This window comes from Pipistrellus hanaki (genome assembly GCF_964339955.1).
Source record: "Pipistrellus hanaki genome assembly, chromosome: 6".
Lineage (NCBI taxonomy): Eukaryota > Metazoa > Chordata > Mammalia > Chiroptera > Vespertilionidae > Pipistrellus > Pipistrellus hanaki.
This window is the reverse complement of record NC_140508.1, coordinates 6,183,410-6,203,815: the sequence shown is the minus strand read 5'-3', so window position 1 is coordinate 6,203,815 and position 20,406 is coordinate 6,183,410. Positions and strand designations below refer to the sequence as shown.

The following is a 20,406-nucleotide window of genomic DNA, read 5'->3' as shown; positions in this document are numbered from 1 at the left end:
CCGACCTGCCCTCCCCTGCAGCCAGTGAATGCCTCCTTCACATCCTGAGAAAGCATCCATAATGGCCAGCCGCCTCCCACCTCCCGAGGAATTCCGCGGGCAGGGCCCGCAGGGAGGCAGGGCGCCTCCCCATTGGGAGCTGGTCTTGCTGGACTCCCCTGCGCGCTGGCCAGCCACAGCTCACCTCCCTTCCCAGGGCCGCGCCCGCCCGGAGGAAGCGAAGTGGCCTTTGCCCCGCACAGGCCAGCCAGGAATGCGGGGCCGCGATTCCCAGGACGCCTGCTCCAGGGCTGAGGACAGCGGGGGGAGAGGGGCGCGCTGGCCCCTCCGGAAGCCGCGCTCTTGATCGCTTGCGAGGGGTGTGGCCCCGCCCCCGCCAGGCAAACGAAGCGGCGGGAAGGACCACTGCGTGTGGCCGCCGGTGCTCCTAAGTTGGTCAAACGCAAGCCCCCGGACATGCACAGTGACGGGGCGGCTCCCGGAGGCGCGTCTCTCCCGGGGCGCGCTCAGGTCCCCGATGGTGCGGGCGTGCGGTGCCCAAGCCCCCGATTGCTCGAGGGCTCGGGCCGTGGGAGCACGTTCGTGGCGCAGAGCGGGGCCGCAGGCGCCTAGGCGCGGGTAAGTCGCGAAGTTTGCGAGACGCGCGCCCCGCAGCGCGTGGATGAGCGGGGACAGCCTTCGGCCCGAGACCGGCGAGCCTCTGAGCCGCTGAGGCGCCGGCAACGCCGGGGCGCTCCTCGGACCCGGGCTGCGTGCCCTCGCCGGCCCGTCTCCCGGCCGGGGGCGCGGCTGCCAGAGCTGCGGGCAGAGGCGCGGGTGCCCGGAGACCCCCGCAGCGCTCCCCCGCCCCGCCCGCCTGCCCGGGGAGGGGGCTACCCACAATTCCCAGCGAGCCCTGCCCGCGCTTCCGCTGTCCGGCCGCCCCAGCGGGGACGGAGGAGGACCGACCCCGCCGCGCCCCTCCCGCCCCGCCGCGCCGCGCCGCGCGGGGGGTCGAGAGAGCGGCCGGGCGCGCGCCGGGCGGGCGGAGGCGAGGCGGGGCGGCGGCGAGGCCGGGCGCGGCGCGGGCCAATCAGCGGCGCCGGGCGCGCGCCGGGGGCGGGGTCGGGGGCCGCGGGCGGGGCGCGCGCGGGCGGCGGGGGCCGCGGGGTTGGAGCGGGCGCGGGGGCGCGCGCTGTCCTGACGGACGGACTGACGGACACACGGACGGAGCAGCAGAGGCGAGCGCGCATCTCAGACCCGCCCGGACGCAGCGCTCGCCCGGCGGCGGCGGCGGCGATCCCCGGCTCCGGTCCGGCGGCCGCAGCGCTGCCCTCGCCCGCGCCCCATGGGGTCACAGGTAAGCGGCGCCGGCTCATTGTCCGCGCGGCCGGCCGGCGTGTCGCGGTGGGGCCGGGCGGGGGCCGGGCCGGGGCCGCTCGGAGCCGGGGCGCGTCACCGCCACCGGCCGCCCAGCGCCCGCCGCGCCCCACCCCGCGGGGGCGCCCTCCCGGCGGCGATCGGCGGGCTCCAGCTCCGGCTCCGGCGGCTCTGGTGGGACCCCGGCCCGGTCCCCGAGCTCAGGTGGCGTGGGGCGGGGCGGGCGGGGGCGGGGCGGGATCCCCGTGGGGCTGCCCGCCGAGGCGCTGGCAGTGGCGGGACTGCCCCGTGCCCCTCGCCCTGGGCGCCTCCTGCGGCCGCCGCCGCGGTGCCTCCCCGTCACCTCCAAAAGGGGAATTTTCCAGCTGGTAATTTCTGCTGCGTCAACGCCCGTCCCCAGAGACGTCCCGGGGCATCCTGGCGCCCCTCGCCCGCGCCGTCCCGCGCGCCCCCGCCCGCGCCTCCGAGCCGCACCCGGACCCGCCGCGCCGAGTTGCCAAGAGTCGGAGCTGCGGGAGGTGGGTGCGGTAGGTCCCCGCGCTCTGCCCGGCCTTGGGGGTCATTGTCTCCCCCTGAAGCGGGCACCCGCCTTGTCTCCATTTTACTTGCCGGCTGAATCTGGGCTCAGGGGCCTGGGGCCGGGGGCCGGAGGAGCTGGAGGGGGCGAGGCGCGCTGAGTGGCGAGGGGTTCGCGGAGCACGGGGCGAGCCGAGGGATGGGGTCCGCGGCGCGGCGTCTTTGTTTCTTTGTAAATAGACATGTCAGTCTCACCGGGTGGCAGGAGTCAGTATCTGACAACTCAGTCCCGACGTCAAACGGGGCTTTTCCACGCCAGGCAGAGGGCTCTGGCTAGTTGGGGTGCCCTCAGCCCCGCCAGCAAATTAGTTACGTGTTTGTTTAAAGGACCTCGCACAATACGGCTTGACCAAAGCCAGGACCCCTGGTAGAAACCAAATGGGGCAAAGAACAGGTATTTTCTGAGACTGAGGAAATATAAACAAAAGAAAGTTTGAGATTGTCAGCGAATCCCCTCGGCTTTTCCTGCCACAATCGCAGGATGCGGTGGGACGCGGGGCCAGGTTGTCACAGCATTGTTTAAAGAAATGTTAATGAGCGCCCGCCGGCCCAGACACCTGTGCACCGCGGCGGCGCACTCACATCGCATTCCTTGTAGAATCGCTCATATTGGATCTTTTAAAAAGGTAACTTCCCGTTTGGGTAGCTGACTTGTGGGTTCTCTGCTGCTGGCCCGCCTGCTGCCTGCGCGAGGCAATGTTTCCACTCTGAGAAGGGAAAGTAGTTTTTTCATCAGAAGGAGATGTAGGGAGGTTTCCTTTTCACGTGAATAATGAAGTAAACAATAGTGCTTGGCCAGTGGGACCCTTCCCTCGGGCATGTTTTCTGATAGCTTCAGATAGTGTCACCTGACACTTCGGGATGCGTTATTCCAGAAAGGTCTAGCAAATGACGGCGTATTTAAGCAGAAGTTACTGCAGATTGAAGGAGGAATTTAAACACTGTGCCCCCTTAAAAGCAGCAGTCATTTCCACCTCCATTCCTGAAGAGGAGAGGGAGCGGTCAGGGTGAGATTCCCCGGGGGAGTGGTCACAGCCCCAGACCCAGCCTTCCCGCCCAGCAGGCCTCCTGCCTCCCGGACACGCACACGCGCCTCGGACACGCACACGCGCCTCGTGCCGCAGCTGGGTGAGCGCTGTGCCCGCTGTGCGCGGACCGGCCACGGCCCCTCTCGGTGCTGGGCACTGGCGGCCGTGCCCTGGCCCAGCTCCTCGACAAGGGGAGCTCGGAGAGGGGAGGCAGACGGGCTTCATCGCTGGGTGGGGTACTGTTTACAAACGTGCAGCTGAATTAGAGTTTAACGGGGTGAACCTCCCAACATTGTCCTTTGGTGGAGTTTTTCAAATTAAGGGAAATTGGGCCACTCTGTCCCTGCGGCCCGTGTTTCTGGGACAGCTGGAGGCTCTCAAGCTTTGTTCTCCACCAGAGGCCTGGGACCCGCCGCCAGGAGCTGAGCAGACCCACTTAGTGCGTGGGGCTCAGGAAGTTCCTCGAAGCTGGAGCTGGCGCCCGTGCCTCCCTCTGCAGGGGCTTTGTGCTCAGGTGCCCTCTTGGCTGCTGTCTAGGTGCCAGGAGAGTTCTAGAAACCACTATCCTCTTGTCCCCACACTCTGTCTGTGGCTTATGTTCCTGCCCAACCCATGTGATCAGAAAAACGCAGGCTTTTTCTTCTCTCTGACTTAAGAGTGTCCCCCTGAAGCGGCTGAGTGGTGGGAGATGGCCACGACTTCCTGTGGCCACACGTTCGCTCCGGTGGCCTCTCTGCCCAGATGGGCCCACGAGGACAATCTCTGCTGAGGCCACGGCTCCTTCACGTCTCCGAGACATGGCTGTCCTCCTCATCCTGGCCCTCACGTCCTCGGCTCTCGCTGCGGCTTTGCTGTGGTCGGTGTGGTTAGGGTCTGGGGCTGTGACATCAGCGACAGTCCCCCCTTTCCTGCGATTCCAGCTTCAACGCTCTGTGCCTTGTGTGCCCATGTGCTGCCTGTGCTCTTCCGTTACGGTGACAGTACAGGCCTGTGCTGTGTTTATTCCACAGAAGAATAAAAAGGCTGACGCTCAAACTTGACCCCGGCATATGATTTATGTAACCGTTTCTGCTCAGTATCTGTCAGCCCTGCTATTTGGCTCTCATATAGGTTCAAACATTACTAAGTGTGTGCTTTTAAATCCCCACCCGAGGGTATTTTTTTTTTTTTAAATATATTTTATTGATTTTGTACAGAGAGGAAGGGAGAGAGATAGAGAGTCAGAAACATCGATGAGAGAGAGTCATCGATCAGCTGCCTCTTGCACACCCCCTACTGGGGATATGCCCGCAGCCAAGGTACATGCCCTTGACCGGAATCGAACCCGGGACCTTTCAGTCCCCAAGCCGACGCTCTGTCCATTGAGCCAAACCAGTCCTGGCCCGAGGGTATTTTTTATTGATTGATTTTTTTTTTTTTTTGAGAGAGGAAGTGGGGGAGAGAAACATAGATGTGAGAGAAAACATCACTGGGTCGTCTCCTGTACGCACTCTGACCAGGGACTGAACCCGCAGCCCAGGTGTGCACCCTGACCGGAAACTGAACGCAGAGCCGTTCTGTGTGCAGGACCACATTCCCACAACCGAGTCACCGTGATGTTCAGAAACATTTAGTGCCCTGGCTGGATGACTCGGTTTGGGGATTTAAAAAATTACTAACCTAGATATTTTAGAGCAGAAAGTTGAGAAACAATGTTGGTGTATTTTTCAACAGCATTTATAGAGGTTTTGCATTTTGACAGATGTGTTTTCTGAATCAGATCAGACACATTCCCAGGATTTCTTATTCATGACAGTCCTTCGGCCTTACCCAGGACCTGCATGGCCCAGCCTCAGACCAGGCAGGGGCTGGGGCTGCCGGACAGGGCACAGGACCCGCTGCCGTGACCTGGTGCGCATGAGAATGGGCCCAAGAGTTCACCGGGCGGACAAGGGGTTGTCAGAGCCCACCTGCCAGCGCCAGCCCCACACCCAGCCTTGGAGCAGCCGGGCTGATGCTGCCTGGAGCAGGGCTGTGGGAGCAGGACCGGCCAGGCAGCTGTCTGGGCTGCCCGGCTGTGGGGTCAGTGGCCTCCAAAGCGGTCAGTGTGCACAGCCCACGCTCATGCTCGGCCTCGGAGGAGCGGCCTTTCCTGGTTCAGGGCCGCCCGTCCGCCCCTCTGCTCCCTCAGCGGGAGCTGCTGTGCTGGCCCCTCTCCCACTCGGCTGGCCGTCTCCCTCTCGCTTCCCTTTCAGCAGGTGGCGTCTCTGTCGCCTCGGTTACCAGACCTGAAGGGACCCACATATGTGTGGGAATGATTGCTTTTTAAAGTGTCCTTATTTAGCCGAAACCGGTGTGGCTCAGTAGATAGAGCGTCGGCCTGCGGACTGAAAGGTCCCAAGTTCGATTCCGGTCAAGGGCATGTACCTTGGTTATGGGCCCTTCCCTGTGGAGGGGGCTGCAGGAGGCAGCTGGTCGATGTTTCTCTCTCATCCGTGTCCTGGTCCCAGCTCTGGCCACACCTGCTCCGACTGCGTGGACTGGGCAGCGTGCTCGGTGCCACCTCGGCATCCTCCTGCGGCCATCGCACACAGGGCGCCCCGCGGGGCCTCAGGCTGACCAGGGACAGGTGCTGCCCTCCGAGCGCCCTGCTTGGGCGGGCATCTCACGATTCCTCTCCATCAGCACTCTCCTCACTTCTCTAAGATGGGAGGAGTGAGAATTCACTGCTGAGTAGCGGGTAGAGGTGGTGGTTTTCCGTACAAACCTTCTGAGATCAGAGAAAGTTACAGACGTAAGTTCTTGCCAGCCCTCAGTGAGAGACGGTGCCTCACGGCGAGCACCGTCCGCCCAGGAGGTTCCCAGGCTGGACGTCTGGGCAGCATCCCGCAGGCGCCCTCTCCCTGACCTGGAGGGCTGTTGCTGGTGTGTGTGTGTGTGTGTGTGTGTGTGTGTGTGTAGCATCTGATTTCCGAAGGGCAGCTCAGGGAGTCGGAGCCCTCATCAGACCAAAGCCGGGCTCTTGTCCGAGCAGAGCTCCTGGGAGAGACCTCCAGGCACAGCGTGAGTGGCACCTGCCAGTGACTGCGGTCACTTCTGCTTTCATTTCTGGTCGTCCTCGGGCGACTGCAGAAACAGCAGCTGTGAGCCCTGCGAGGGCGTGGCTGTGCCCGTGGCTGTTCTGGGGCCGGAGCGTGCCCTGTGTGAAGACTTTTCTCTCTTCAGCCTCAGAGTGTGTGGAGAACTTTCCAGAGACCATCAGCAGACATTCTGTCCGCTGTGCACCTGTGACAGCCCCTCAGGCCGCTGGTGGGGACGCGTGGGAGCGGGGCCCTCTGACTTTGCCCTTCCCTGGGGCTCCCCCTCCTGCAGGGCCAGGACCCAGGAGGCGGCCACAGGTGCTTGCTGGCAGGAAGTCTGTGAGCCACGCACACACTGCCCCTCGGTGCCCCTGCCCCTGTTGGCGCTCCCGCTGGGAGCAAGGAAGGCGTTTGCGTTTCTCGTGTCGATGCTGGCCTCCCCGCCGGGACGGCCCTCTTGGTGCCGTCCGGCCCGGGAGCCTTTGGAGGCCACGGGTCCGGTGCAGCGGTGGCTAGGACCATGCTTTGGAGGGAAAGGGGATGTGAGCATAGATCCTGGGGAACAAGGTCCTGGGGACACGTAGTCTCCGCTCCGACTCCCGCCATGTTTTCCTTACAGACTCAGCGTCCACGTAGGTGGCTGTCCTCCACACTGGCACTGTTTGCTGTGACACGTCACAGTCTTCTCGCCGTTTCCGCCTGGCTGGGCCCATGGGTGCTGCTTCTTGTCCCATCACAAGCAGCAGCGCTGGGAACACCTTTGAACACAGCAGGTTCCCGGTCGTTTCCTCGGTGGAGTCTGTGACCACGTGGCCTGCCAGGCGGGCGAGGTCCCCGATCGAGCGTCACCACCACCTAGGGTTTCGAGGGCCTCACAGTTCAGAGGTTCCTGTGACTCTCAGCTCCAGTACATTTCACTGGCTTCCTTTAGACCCACTTTACCCCTTTAACACAAGGCATAGGATTCACTGTGATTTTAAAAGCAGAAGAGACCCAGCCAAGACCTGCCCTGTGCCGGCAGCTCAGGGCTGCTTCCTGCCGGGCCTGGGGAGGGCGGTGCAGGCCCTGGCACACCCTGGGCTGCCCATAAGCACTGACCGGACCCCACGACCCTGTATGGCAGCTCCTGCGCAGCAGGGCCCTCGGACGGTGACCCCCAGGAGAGATCTGGGGGGGCCCTGGGGCAGGTGGGCTTCCCTTCTGCCTGGCTGAGTAGCCGGCACCGTCCACGCCGTTTCCCTCCGCGTGCCGTGCCCCTCACGGAAGGGCAGACGTGGAGGGCTGTGTGTGCCCGCCCCGGAGCCCGAGGGCAGACGTGGAGGGCTGTGTGCCCGCCCCGGAGCCCGAGGGCAGACGTGGAGGGCTGTGTGCCCGCCCCGGAGCCCGAGGGCAGACGTGGAGGGTGCCCTCTGGTCGTCCCTGCGCCAGCCGCAGTGGGTCCACTTCTTCCCCGTGAGCCATGGCACTTCCTTTCTTAAAGCTCTTGGGAGCCCACCCGCTCGGAGGGCCTTTCCCCGGGAGCAGCTCTGTCTCCGTCACACGGCGGGCACGGGGTGACTGGCCCTCCCCAGGTCACGGCTGCAACCCCACGCCTGGCCCTGGCCAGGGAGGAAGACCTACCCTCCCCCAGGGCCTCTGCTGTGGAGCCTCTGCTGTGGGTCCTGGGGCGCGCCCTGCTGGGGCCCTCTTCTGGACGGGTCTGTCCCTCGTTGGCTCCTGTTCCCTCGGGCTCCTGTGGCCTGGCTTGTGCCCTGAGCTGGTGCTGCTCAGCCCTGGTCAGAGTTCCGTCGGCTGTGAGGTCAGTCAGTTGTGGGCCTGGCGTGTTGGCGATGTCGACGTGGACAGGAGCCGGGTGGCGGGCCGGTCGGTGCTGTGTGTGCGCCCCCCCCAACCCCCCCCCCCCCCTCGCCTTGCCCTCCTTCACTCATTCTGGCAAGTGTGGACCTCTCAAAGGCCTTTGCTCTTTTCTGTGTTTCATTTATTTATTTACTTTAAATATATATTTTTATTGATTTCAGAGAGGAAGGGAGAGGAAGAAAGAAATATCAATGACGAGAGAGAATCATTGATTGGCTACCTCCTGCACGCCCCCCACTGGGGATCAGACCCACAACCCTGCCCGGAATTGAACCCAGAACCCTTCAGTCCATAGGACGAAGCTCTTATCCACTGAGCCAAAGCAGCTAGGGCTTGATAACTAATTTTTTTTTTTTTAAGGAAAATATCTTATTGATTTCAGAGTGAGGAGGGGGGGGAGGAGAGAGAGAGAAAGAGAGAGAAAGAAGAGAAGAGAAGAGAAGAGAGAGAAACATCAGTGATGAGGGAGAATCACTGACCGGCTACCTCCTGCACGCCCCTACAGGGGATCGAGCCTTCAACACGGGCAAGTCTTGGACCGGAAACCTAACATGAGCCTCCTGGCTCGTAGGTCGACCCTCAGAGAGGCCTTTGCTCTTGCAGAAATGACGGCAGCTCGGTCCGTTGGAACTCTGCTGGGCTCCAGCGTGGTGTGTGGCTCAGTTTGAACCGAAACCTATGCTCCCCGGCGTCAGGCCGCTGTGCACCAGCTCCTCTCCTCGTCTATGGCTTCTGTTGTTTTCAAGGGACACAACTTTTTGTTTTGTTAATCTTCACCCGAGAATACATTTTCCATTGCTTTTGAAAGAGTGGTAGAGATGGAGGGAGGAAGGGGAGAAAGAGAGAGAGACATCAATATGAGAGAGACACATCGATCAACTTCCTCCTGCACTCCCCCTACTGGGGATGTGCCCTCAACCAAGATACATGCCCTTGACCGGAATCGAACCTGGGACCCTTCAGTCCCCAGGCTGAGGCTCTATCCTCTAAGCTACACTGGTCAGGGCGTCGATGCCGTTGCTTTTATTTCCCACTTAGATTCTTTTCTTGCTGGCACGGAGCACAAGGCACAGGGTGTCTCAGATTTAAATTTACAGAAGTGATTTTTCTGCCTTGTTAAACCTATTCTCTTTCTAATAAAATGTTAAACTTTTTCTCAAGATGATGTGACTTTTCCTAGAGCTTTTGTAACAAAGGCCCGCCATGAAAATGTATCTGTCACCATTCTGGAAGCCAGAAGTCGAAGCCAAGGTGGACAGGCCGATCCCCCGAGAGGGTCCTTCTTGCCTCTTCAGCTGCCCCGAGTCCTCAGCCCCTGGCGCTTCACAGGCCTTGTCCCTCCCGCTTGCCCCGTCTGCACGGGGCTTCCTTCTGTGCGTGCCTCACCTCCGTGTCCTTCACAGAGACACTAGTCCTATTGGGTTATGACCCTTTTTCCAAATAAGGTCACATTCACAGGTACTGGGGTTGGACTTCAATAGGGCTTTTTTGGGTCACGATTCAGCCCCTAGAGGTGCATGACTGTACTGCTGTCCTGACTGCTGTGAGCGTGGCAACCAGAACATCAGATCCACACGTGGGGTCGAGTGCTGAGCTGTCACCTCGGCTGAGTGGCCATGGGCCCACAGCCTCACCGCCCACATTCCCTGTCCTGGGGCCAGGGACTGCCTGTCTCTTCCCTCTTCTACAGCATGTAGACATTTTAGAAGTATTTCTTGAGTTGAACATGTAGGGTTTCAATCTCGAAGGTTTAATGCAAAAAGAAAAGAAAAGAAAAAAAAAAAGGTCCTATAGTTTTGTAGACTCCAACAGTGAGCACTGAGCGGGGGTGGCCTTGAACCGTGGGCCTGCCTCAGGGGAGGAGGCCTCCAGGCCCACCGCCTGCGTTCACCGGATGTGCCCAAGACCTGCCTGTTGGAGGAACACAGCTCCTCTGCCGAAGCCTTGTGCCCCCGAGATGAGCTGACAGGAGTGTCACTGCCTGTTAAGATCAGCATGGTCTGCTTTGGCTGTTTTGGGTCCATGGTTATACCAGTGGCCAGCAAACTCTTTAGTCAACAGAGCCAAATATCAACAGTACAACGATTGAAATTTCTTTTGAGAGCCGAAAACCGACTTCTGCGCATGGGCCACGAAGTTTCAACCTCACCGAATGCGGTATTTTGTGGAAGAGCCACACTCAAGGGGCCGAAGAGCCGCATGTGGCTCGCGCACCGAGGTTTGCCGACCATTGGGTTAGGGTCCAGGGTTAGATTTCCGGTCGAGGGCTTGTACCTCAGTTGCAAGTGCCCCCCTCATAGGGGCACGCCTGGAGGCTATCCACGTCTCTCTCACGTCATGTGGGCGTTTCTTACCCTCCTCTCCTCTTCCCCTTCCATTCTCTCTAAAAGCAATGGAAAAACACCTTGGATGAGGACTTACAACAAAAGAGCAAGCACAGTTTAAGGACAGGAGGTCCAGACCGGCCCAGCATGGCGGGAGGTGCCTGGGCACACGCATTGAGGTGACATCTTCCCCTTTCTCTCTCCCACCCAGACCAACTTCCCCCAGCGGAAGCAGAGGAACGGGAAGTTCCCGCAGCTGCCTGCGACTCCGCTCCCAGGTGAATGCTCGGCCGCCCGCCCGGGCCACGCCCAGGCGCCAGAGCTGAGTGGGGATGCCGAGACCAGGTGGTGGCTGTGCTCGAGGCTTCTCTCCCCTCAAAGCACTGGCCTCTGGGTTCTCCGTCTTGGTACCTGGTATCAGCCGCCCTGAGGGCTGGCAGGATTCTCAGCCAGCAGGCCTGAGCCGGATGCAGGGTCTCTTGTTGGCCACTTGTCCATCCTGAGACACAGGCTCGTTGTCTCAACGCTCTGTGGGGACTGGCTCAGCCAGGTGGTTCTTCCGCCCAGACTCACAACAGTGCAGCGTGGACGCTGCTCCTTAAGGCCCTGGCAGGACTGCCTCTGAACCTCAGAGTGTGGTCCGTCTCTGAATGCTTCCTGTGGGTACCTCCCTCGAGGAAGCTGCCCCAGCCCAGCCCCTCCCCAGTGGCCCCCACAGCACTTTACTGACCTGGGATCACCCTACTCTGGCCTAGCCCTCGGGAGTGTGGGCGGCCTGTCTGCGCAGGTGGGTGCTGTCCTCACAGTGACCCAGGCTACTGTGCACACCCGGGCTGGCATGTAAAGGGGTTGGGCTAACGTGTGATTCAAATACAATTACCATTTGGCTCTGCCAAGGCGTACAGCCATGTGACGTGAGCTGGGCAGGGAGGGAACACCCCATGCTGTTTGGAGGAGGGTTGGCCCTGGGTGGTTGGGGTGGGGGTGCTGGAGAGAGGAAGTAACATGTGAGCAGGCGGGGAAGGTGCTCCGGGCTGATGGGAGTCAAGGAACCGAAAGAGGCCAGAGCAGCAGGGAGGGAGGAGCGGAGGCCGAACATGGGGCTGGGCCTGCAGAGGCCCTGACCAAAGGGCCGACAGTGGGCAGGTGGCAGCTACACGTGTGTGTTTGAGAAGGTCGCCCGGCTGCGGCTGGGAGATGTCACGTTCAGCATCAAACAGCCTCCATTTGTTCTCACGGCCAGGTGCCTGGCCCCTGGGAGTGATTCTGCTCACATTTTGGAATGTTTCTCTCCAGTGAGGAGCTCATTTAAAAACTTATGTTTTAAAAAGTTTTTATTGATTTTTATTTTTTAACTTATTTAAAAAATATATATTTTATTGATTTTTAGAGAGAGAGGAAGGAAGAGGGAGAGAGATAGAAACATTGTTTAAAGAGAAACACTCATCAGCTGCCTCCTGCATGGCCTCTAGTGGGGATCGAGCCTGGGTGTGTTCTCTGACTGGGAATGGAACTCAGGACCTTCTGATGCATGGGTGACACTCAACCAACTGAACCACACTGGCCAGGCTCAATTTTAAATTTTAAAACGTAACCATGCATAATAATACTGTGTCTATAAGTTTGGTTTATAAAGTGGGTTTTCAACACATGGTGAACCACCTGAACACACAGCGAGGGAACGGGGTGCACAGAGGAGGGCGCCAGGGGTCGGGCTGCCTCGTGCTGCCGGACATGGGAGCCCAGGGGCGGTTTCTCCCCTCACAGCGGCACCCTGGCCTCTGGGGCTCCTCTGGAGGGAGGTGTGGTGAGCGTCCTGGGTTTTCCTAACTGAGGACCACACACTGTGTCCTGGGCAACAGAGCGTTATCCCCTCCGCCCGAGGACGCGCCCTCAGGGCCCTCGGGAGGAGGCTGAGCAGGACCCTCCGGGTTCTGCGGTTTCTGGGGGTTCCTTGCCTCGGAGCAGCGTCTGTGCTCACAGGTGCTCTCTATGTGTCTGCGTCCAAACTCGCCTTTTTTTTCTCTTAAATATATTTTTTTTTTTTTACAGAGAGGAAGGGAGAGAGACAGAGCTAGAAACATCGATGAGAGAGAAACATAGACCAGCTGCCTCTTGCACCCCCCTCACTGGGGATGTACCCACAACCAACGTACATGCCCTTGATCGGAATCGAACACGGGACCTTTCAGCTCGCAGACCGACGCTCTACCATTGAGCCAAACCGGCTTCGGCCAAACTCCCCTTCTTATAAGGACACGGGCCACATGGGGATCGGGGCCCTCAGGGGCCTCATCTTCACCCATTATATCTGCCATGACCCTCTTTCCAGGTGAGGTCACCTTCTGAGCTCTGGGAGTTAGGACTTCAAAAAATGAATTTTGGGGGGACAACACTCACCCACAACAAATGCCAATAAATTTAAGTACAGGTTTGTAGTTGAGCAAGAACAGTTTCACAAAAATAGATTTCTGGTTAACTTTATTAAGGAGTAATTTACATACAAATACTGCTGTCGCTTAGTGTGAGCGAAGGTTTGTACACCCTGTGAAAACACCGGCCAAAGCCCAGAGCCCTCTGCCCGGCCCAGCCAGCCTGGCCCCGCCGACTCCTGGCTCCTTCCCGGTTGACTAGGCTGTGTTTTCTAGAGTTTCATAGAAATGGGCTCATGCCCTGTCCCTTCTGTCTGGCTTCTTTTCTGCAGCGTCATTATTTTGAGGTCCGTCCAGGTGTGTGGAGGGATGGTCAGACAAGCTCAGGAGCGGGAGGGGGGCAAGGTGCCTGGCCTGCTGGGAAGCACCTGCCTGTTCACTTGCTGGCACGTTTGGGTGGATTCCTGGTGGGACTGCGATGATAAAGCGCTGTGCACGTTTCTGTGTAAGTCCTCCCGTGAGTCTGTGTTCCCACGTCCCCTGGGTAGGTTCCTGTGTTGGTGTTGTCGAGTCCTAGGGTATCTGCTCAACTTTGAAGACACTGTCAAGCTGTCTTCCAAAACGACTGCCCACCTTCCGTTCCCAGGATGCGGTGCGAGTCCCAGCGCTCCCCCTCCTCCAGACGTTGGCAAGGCCCCTCCTCCAAATCCCGCAGGAGTGCCGGGCCTCTGTCCCCCAGAAGGCCGGCGAGGCGGAGATCTTGTCAGTGACTGTCTGTCCAACCCGTGTCCCGTTTAAAACTGTCCTGCGGCAGGTGTGTGTCCTGTGGCCGATGTAGTGGCAAAGACCGTCTAGTGGAATTGGGCTCAGACGTCCCTCCTCAGGAGGCTGAGGGACCACACAGTTTGATTCTAGCACTACAGTTATCTTGTTCCCACTTTAAACAACCTGTGTGTCAGATCACACTGCAAGGAAAATGTTAAGTTTAAGTTAAGCCTCGCTGAAAAGCAGAGGTGAAAAGTCAGAGGTGAGAGGTGAGAGGAAGTGTGGTGATGTTTGAGAGGGACGTTCACGTCTTATGAGCTGTTCCAAATTCTCGAGTGTGACCCCTCCCCGGAGCAGGGTGCCAGCGGTCCCGGGCCCTGCACCGACTGGTGCTCTTCCGGGTGGACAGGGACAAGACCGCTAAATTGCATCCACTGTTTCACATTTTTATTACAAGCTGCCTTCCTGGCAGAGCTCCTTGGGGACGAAAGGAAAAATTACCCTGCCCTGCTCCCAGGGCACACAGTGCAGCCGGCCAACCCATCCAGGCAGTCTTCACGCCCCACGCCCCGTGCATTCTGCAAGAGGGCGGCTTCCTGGCCTCCATCCAGGAAGCACTCATCCTTGGAATGGCACTGAGAGCACGGGGCACGCTGCCTGCCCAGACAGGACTCCCCGGCAGCCCCTGCATTGCCCACAGCCCGGGGGGTCATGTCCGTCGTCACCATGTCCCTGGCTGTCCATGGCAGGGCCACTCCCAGTCCCCAGGCCCATTCTGGCCAACTCGACTCTGGAGGTTTGGTCTGGAACATGGATTCAAGTTTGTTTGGTATCAAAGAGGTTGTTTCAAGGGGTGCCACATGTGCCCCTTGGATGCATAAGTGCCCTCTGCGCCAGGCGGCAGCACAGGTGATCAGGTTATCTGTCCTTAGGTGTGTCCCACAGGTTGTTTCCATGAGCTGATGTGTGTCCTGTGAACAGATGAGTGTTCCTTGGACATGTGTGTGTCCTGCGGCCAGGTGTGTATTCCATGGTCACGCGTGTGTTCCATGACCAGGTGTGTATTCCATGGTCACATGTGTGTTCCATTAGCTCGGTGTGTGTTCCATGATCAGGTGTGTGTTCCATTGGTTCGATGTGTGTTCCATGGCCAGGTGTGTGTTCCACGGCCACGTGTGTTCCATGGCCACATGTGTATTCCATGGCCACGTGTGTGTTCCATTGGCTCGGTGTATGTTCCATGATCAGGTGTGTGTTCCATGGCCACGTGTGTGTTCCACGGCCATGTGTGTTCCACGGCCATATGTGTTCCACGGCCACGTGTGTTCCATGGCCACATGTGTGTTCCATTGGCTCGGTGTGTGTTCTATTGGCTTGATGTGTGTTCCTTGGCCAGGTGTGTGTTCCATGGCCAGGTGTGTGTTCCATGGCCACGTGTGTTCCACGGCCAGGTGTGTGTTCCATGGCCACGTGTGTTCCACGGCCAGGTGTGTGTTCCATGGCCACGTGTGTGTTAGATGCACTCCGCCAGACAGGGCAGGTGCTCTGCTGCTCTTGCCCTCACACCATGAGCTTGCTGTGGTCTCCGGGTGCCGCACTTTTGGTCGGGTGCCCTCACTGTTGGTGGGTATATGACAGGACTGGCTTGGCTGTCCAGGGTCTTCCATTTTTAGGATCACAGTAGCCAAACTGACTGGACAGCTGGCCATCAGGCAGCCATGTTTCTTTTTTGGCCAGGTGGGCTAGACCCCACAGACATTTCCTGACGCTAAGAGATTTTCAAATGAAATGCATGTAGCTGCCGCCCTAAGCTTCCGGAGATGGAGGGTGTCCCGGATTCCCGCAGCTGACCAATCCACTGAGAAGATTGTTATCTGAGATTACTTTCAGCTCCGTGTCCCCGTCCTTTTCCCCTGACGAAAATGACCTCATCTTCTCCCGACAAGTGTCTGGGAAGCGCTGGGTTTAAGCTTTCCTGACTAAGGGATGCCCCACTTCAGAACTGGCCATGCCGCCGTTGTGAGGTTGTTGCTCTCCTGTACAGCGCGCTGAGCTTCCGCTCCCTCCCGCCACCTTCCTGGCTCCTCGGCTGTGTCACTGGCCAGGAGAGATCCATGCAGGTGGGAAGGCAGGTAATGAGCAGGTGCTTTCTCTTCGCACACGGTGCTTGGTTCCCCCTGCGTGGCCAGGAATCAGTCGGATGTCTCCAGTGAAGGTGAGGGTGTGTGGAGCAGGCGGTTCTAGTCCAGCATGGCTGGAGTTCTCCGAGGGGGCACAGGGATGGGGGCACACAGGGCGATGCCGGGGGAGGCAGAGGCGGGTGGGGGTGTCCACAGCCAAGGAGGCCAAGGGGTCAGCCACTGGCAGGTGCGCCGTCCCTCTGCCTTCAGTGGGGGGACCTTGCTGACCCTCCGTCTGGGATTCAGGCCTCCAGACGCTGCTAGAACAGAATTCTGTTTAAGCTGCCTGGTCTGTGGCACCTGGTCCCAGAGAAACCAAGGTAGGCGACGAAGAGAGAGGACGAGGCACATGGCTGGGAGACACAGGCGGAACGCACAGGGAGGGGCGCAGCATGGAGATGGATAAGGTACTACAGCTGCCTGAGGCCCCCAGGGTGCCGCCCTCTGCCGGGGTCCCCGAGGGTCCAGAGCTGGTCCAGGGCCTCCGACTGGGAGCTGACGGCGCTGGGGGAGGGCAGACCTCTGGCAATGTTCGGGCGAAGGCTGTGGCGGCTCAAGGGCTTTCTGTAGGAAGTCTTCCCCTTTGTGTTTTGCTTTTAGGATGTTCCTTCAGAGGCGAGGGACGAGGACACAGGTGACTTACCCTAGATATTTCGTTTGGGTAAGAGCCCCGCTTCACTCCTGGTGGACATTGTCCTTGTTTGAGCGGCATTTGCTTTGTGTTCTCAGTTTGCTGTACGCGTAGGATTCTGTCCAAAAACCGTGTCCATGCTGAGGGCCTGAGCCAGAGCCTCCCTTCCCTGCCCCTCCCTCGCCGGGCCCGCTGGGTCTGCTGGGGCCGCTGTGCTCCGCCTTCCTCCCGCAGCGCCGGCCTCGGAGTGGTAACTGCCCTTCTTGTCCCCGCAGAGTGTGTAGGAGAGGCGGCGCCGAGGCTTCCCGATGAACAACCGGAAGGAAGATATGGAAATCGCGTCCCACTACCGGCACCTGCTGCGCGAGCTGGACGAGCAGAGGCAGCACGGCGTCCTGTGTGACGCGTGCGTCGTGGTCGAGGGCAAGGTGTTCAAGGCCCACAAGAACGTGCTGCTCGGCAGCAGCCGCTACTTCAAGACGCTGTACTGCCAGGTGCAGAAGGCGTCCGAGCCGGCCACGGTCACGCACCTGGACATCGTCACCGCCCAGGGCTTCCAGGCCATCATCGACTTCATGTACTCCGCCCACCTGGCCCTCACCAGCCGGAACGTCATCGAGGTCATGTCCGCGGCCAGCTTCCTGCAGATGACGGACATCGTGCAGGCGTGCCACGACTTCATCAAGGCCGCGCTGGACATCAGCATCAAGCCGGACGCCTCGGACGAGCTCTCGGAGTTCGAGATGGCCGCCCCGCCCGGCAGCAGTGCCGACGCCCTCCTCTCCGCCGTGATGGCCGGGAGGAGCATCTCCCCGTGGCTGGCTCGGCGCCCCAGTCCCACCAATTCTTCCGGAGACTCGGCCATCGCCAGCTGCCACGAGGGAGGAAGCAGCTACGGCAAAGAGGACCAGGAGTCCAAGGCCAACAGCGCCGACGACCTGTCCTCGCAGGCGCTGTGGCCCGGCGACGCGGGCTGCGGGCCTCTGCGCGTCAAGGAGGAGCAGAGCTCGCCCTCGCACTGCGGAGGGGGCGAGCCGCCCGCGGCCAGGGACGGCGCGGCGCAGAACCCTTTCTCTGAGCAGGCCGCGGGGGATGGCTGGCAGCCCACGGGCCGAAGGAAGAATCGGAAAAACAAAGAGACCGTCCGGCACATCACGCAGCAGGTGGAGGACGAGAGCCAGGCCGGGTCCCCGGTGCCAGCCTTCTCGCAGACGTCCGGGCAGCCCTTCAGCGGCCGTGACTCGGGTAAGCCTTCCCTTGTTCCTGGGGCCCAGACGTGGGGTGGGCCGTGGCTGCCTGCTCCGTAGACAAGGGACACATCCCCAGACTCACGCGGTGGCTTCCCTGGTGTCTTTCTCGCAGCCGCTGTGCGGGCCAGTCTTCACGCTGGCCGATGCTGTGTATCTGTTTCCCAGATGAGTGACTAGCAGTTACATTCCCTGAATGTCAGGTGCTTTTCCCGATGGCAACTCTGGTCATGCCGCCTTCTCAGGGGCACCTGGAGGAACGACCACCCTGGGACTCGAGGGCGGTGGTTAGGTTAGGGGAGCCCTCTCCAGGAAGAGGTTAGAAATCAACCGAGCGAGTGGACAGAGATGGGCAGAAGGCAGCAAACTGTGGGGTGATAAGTCCTGGAAAATCACAAAGGCCGTGTGCTGGTGGAGGCCCCCGCCCCTCCCCGAGGGCTTCGGGGACCATGGGGAGACCTGTTTCACTCTCCTCAGGGGGAAGACTGCCCTCTGGCCCCGGGCACTGAAGCTCTCATGGCATCGCTGTCGTAAAAATGCGAACCACAAATGACACCTTTGTAACCATTCTAAGTGTAAGGTTCACTGGCATTAAGTACAGCCACATTGTTGTGCACCCATCTGTTGTTTCCCAAACTTTCTCTCTATCCCCAAATTGCAACTCTGTATTCATTAAACAGTGGTGTCCAGGATGCACCGTAGCTTGACGGATTCCTCCTCAGCCTCACGGCCACTGTACCTGCTGGGTGCTGGGCCGACCAGGGTCTCGGCCTGGCTGGGTGACTCCATGTGGGGTGTCCTGGGATGTCAGCCGGTAGCAACCTGTCCCTGGTTGTGACAATCCAGACACTGCAAAGTCCTGATAGGCAGCCCGAGCCTGCTGGAGCTGAGCCAGACTCAGTGAGAAGGAGGCGGTGTCTGAGCCGATGGACACGCCGCCTGTCCCCCTGCTAGCGTTCGGTAAAGATTGGGACGGGACGGCGGTGCGGTCTGCTCCACACTCGGTGTCGCCGTCCGCCAGCTCTGATAGGACTGATGAGCAGCAGCCCGCGGCGCGTGGCCGGGACGAGGCTTAGCCCCAGCCCGCCGAGGGCCGCCTGCGCTGAGCTCCCGGAGGCCTGGGACGGGAGAGCCGTCTGTGCCGGGGACAGCGGCCTGCTGAGCTGTGGGCTTGAGGTTTGAAATGCGGTTATCAAGCAGAAGGTGTTTTTAGAATCCAACAAGTGATTTCGACTGTGTACTCTTGTTAATGTCTTCAATCCCTTGGGTTACCAAGGCAACCATGAGCTGCTCCTACTGGATTGTACCAAGTTGCTAAGCCAGGACGGAGGCTGTGGGCTGGCGTGGGGCCTGGGCGGGAAGCGTGTGCTCCGCAGTGAGCACCCTTTGTTTTCGTGAGAGGGCTCCCGAAGCTTGGAGGAGAGTTTCTCTCTCCGGCCCTTCACAGAGAAAAGGCCTTCCCCAGAGGAACACGTCCTGTGGTTACCTCCAGTGCTCACTCCGGGGTCCATCCAGCGGCGGCAGCCCGCCCCGACCCCTCTGTGCCCTCGGCGTGCTGACTCTTGGGCCTATTACTGCTTCGAGTATTTGTTTCTGAGCTAAAGGCCTAATGCATTCTAGCCTGGTGGCTGCCAGGGAAACATCCTGAGTCACGTGTGATGTGTGTGTAGGTTGTGGGAGAAGCATTGACACGTGTGATGTTCTGGGTCCAGAGGGACCTTATGCCAGACCTGTTGTCCCTCGTCTCCCCGTGTCCCAGCCTCACCCGGCCTGGACCCCAGGAGGCGGGCTTGTACCCCGGGCAGGAAGAGCCCAGGGCCTTGTGCCAGGCATCCCCACAGCCCGGGCAGGGTGCTGGGCAGGCTGAGCATGGGGTGTAGTGAAATAGATGTCCGCACTGAGCCGAGGCCGGGACGTCCTGGGTGCCTGGGGCTGCAGAGCAGCTGCTGTTGGGTGCCGGCTGCCACGCCCGCCGCAGCCTCTCCAGCCCAGTTCGACCTCCCAGCCCTCCGGGTGGTCCGGGCTGAGGGGAGCTGGTCCGGGCTGAGGGGGGGCTGAGGGGAGCTGGTCCGGGCTGAGGGGGGCTGAGGGGAGCTGGTCCGGGCTGAGGGGGGCTGAGGGGAGCTGGTCCGGGCTGAGGGGGGCTGGTCTGGGCTGAGGGGGGCTGGTCCGGGCTGAGGGGGGGCTGGTCCGGGCTGAGGGGGGCTGAGGGGAGCTGGTCCGGGCTGAGAGGGGGCTGGTCCGGGCTGAGGGGGGGCTGAGGGGAGCTGGTCCGGGCTGAGGGGAGCTGGTCCGGGCTGAGGGGGGGCTGAGGGGAGCTGGTCCGGGCTGAGAGGGGGCTGGTCCGGGCTGAGGGGGGGCTGAGGGGAGCTGGTCTGGGCTGAGGGGGGCTGGTCTGGGCTGAGGGGGGCTGGTCCGGGCTGAGGGGGGGCTGAGGGGAGCTGGTCTGGGCTGAGGGGGGCTGGTCCGGGCTGAGGGGAGCTGGTCCGGGCTGAGAGGGGGCTGAGGGGAGCTGGTCCGGGCTGAGCCCGTGGCCTCTCCTCTTGTCCCTCCCGGAAGGTCTGGCCACAGCGCAGTCCTCCGGAGAAGCTGGCACCACCGTGTGTGTTAACGGACGGGCCCGTGCTCAGCACCGCCGGCTGGTTTGGTGACCTCCGTGTGAAGAACCAGCTTGTTTAGGATGATATTTGGGGGAAGTGCATCTGAACGAAAAGTGACGCGCATGCTGCCAGCAGCCCATGGGGTGGGGCTGGCCCGTCTCCGGGCCCGGATCGGTGCTGTGCCCGCACTCCGCCCTCTGAGCGGGCGGCCCAGGCTCCCGCAGACAGCAGCGCCCTGTGGGATGGACGGGTGGCACTTCGGGAGGGCACAGGGCGGGGCAGGCTGGCACGACCTCAGCAAGGAGAGCGGTCGGGGGTGGGGGGAGGGGGTCGTGCCCTGCACCCCGCGCCTCCTGGTTTGTGCTTCTGCGGCCTGTCCCCGGGCCACACTTTGGAATCATCGCCTGC

The 20,406-nt window shown here is 60.7% G+C and overlaps 1 protein-coding gene across 5 annotated transcripts in view; it reads left to right on the top strand.

Moving 5' to 3' along the window:
* The first annotated feature begins 234 nt into the window (after positions 1–234).
* Positions 235–20,406, top strand: part of ZBTB46 (zinc finger and BTB domain containing 46) — a 38,143-nt gene continuing 17,971 nt past the window's right edge. Inside the window, exons 1-3 of one of the 5 annotated variants that reach the window (XM_084888448.1) lie at positions 1,120–1,339; positions 1,760–1,877; positions 16,427–17,396. In XM_084888448.1, coding sequence (XP_084744574.1) covers positions 16,460–17,396 — 937 coding nt within the window. In that variant the 5' untranslated portion in view covers positions 1,120–1,339; positions 1,760–1,877; positions 16,427–16,459. Of the gene's footprint in view, positions 619–1,119; positions 1,340–1,724; positions 1,878–16,120; positions 16,182–16,426; positions 17,397–20,406 lie in introns of those variants that run through there. The other 4 variants (XM_084888447.1, XM_084888450.1, XM_084888446.1 and 1 more) reach the window with 4 other exon arrangements.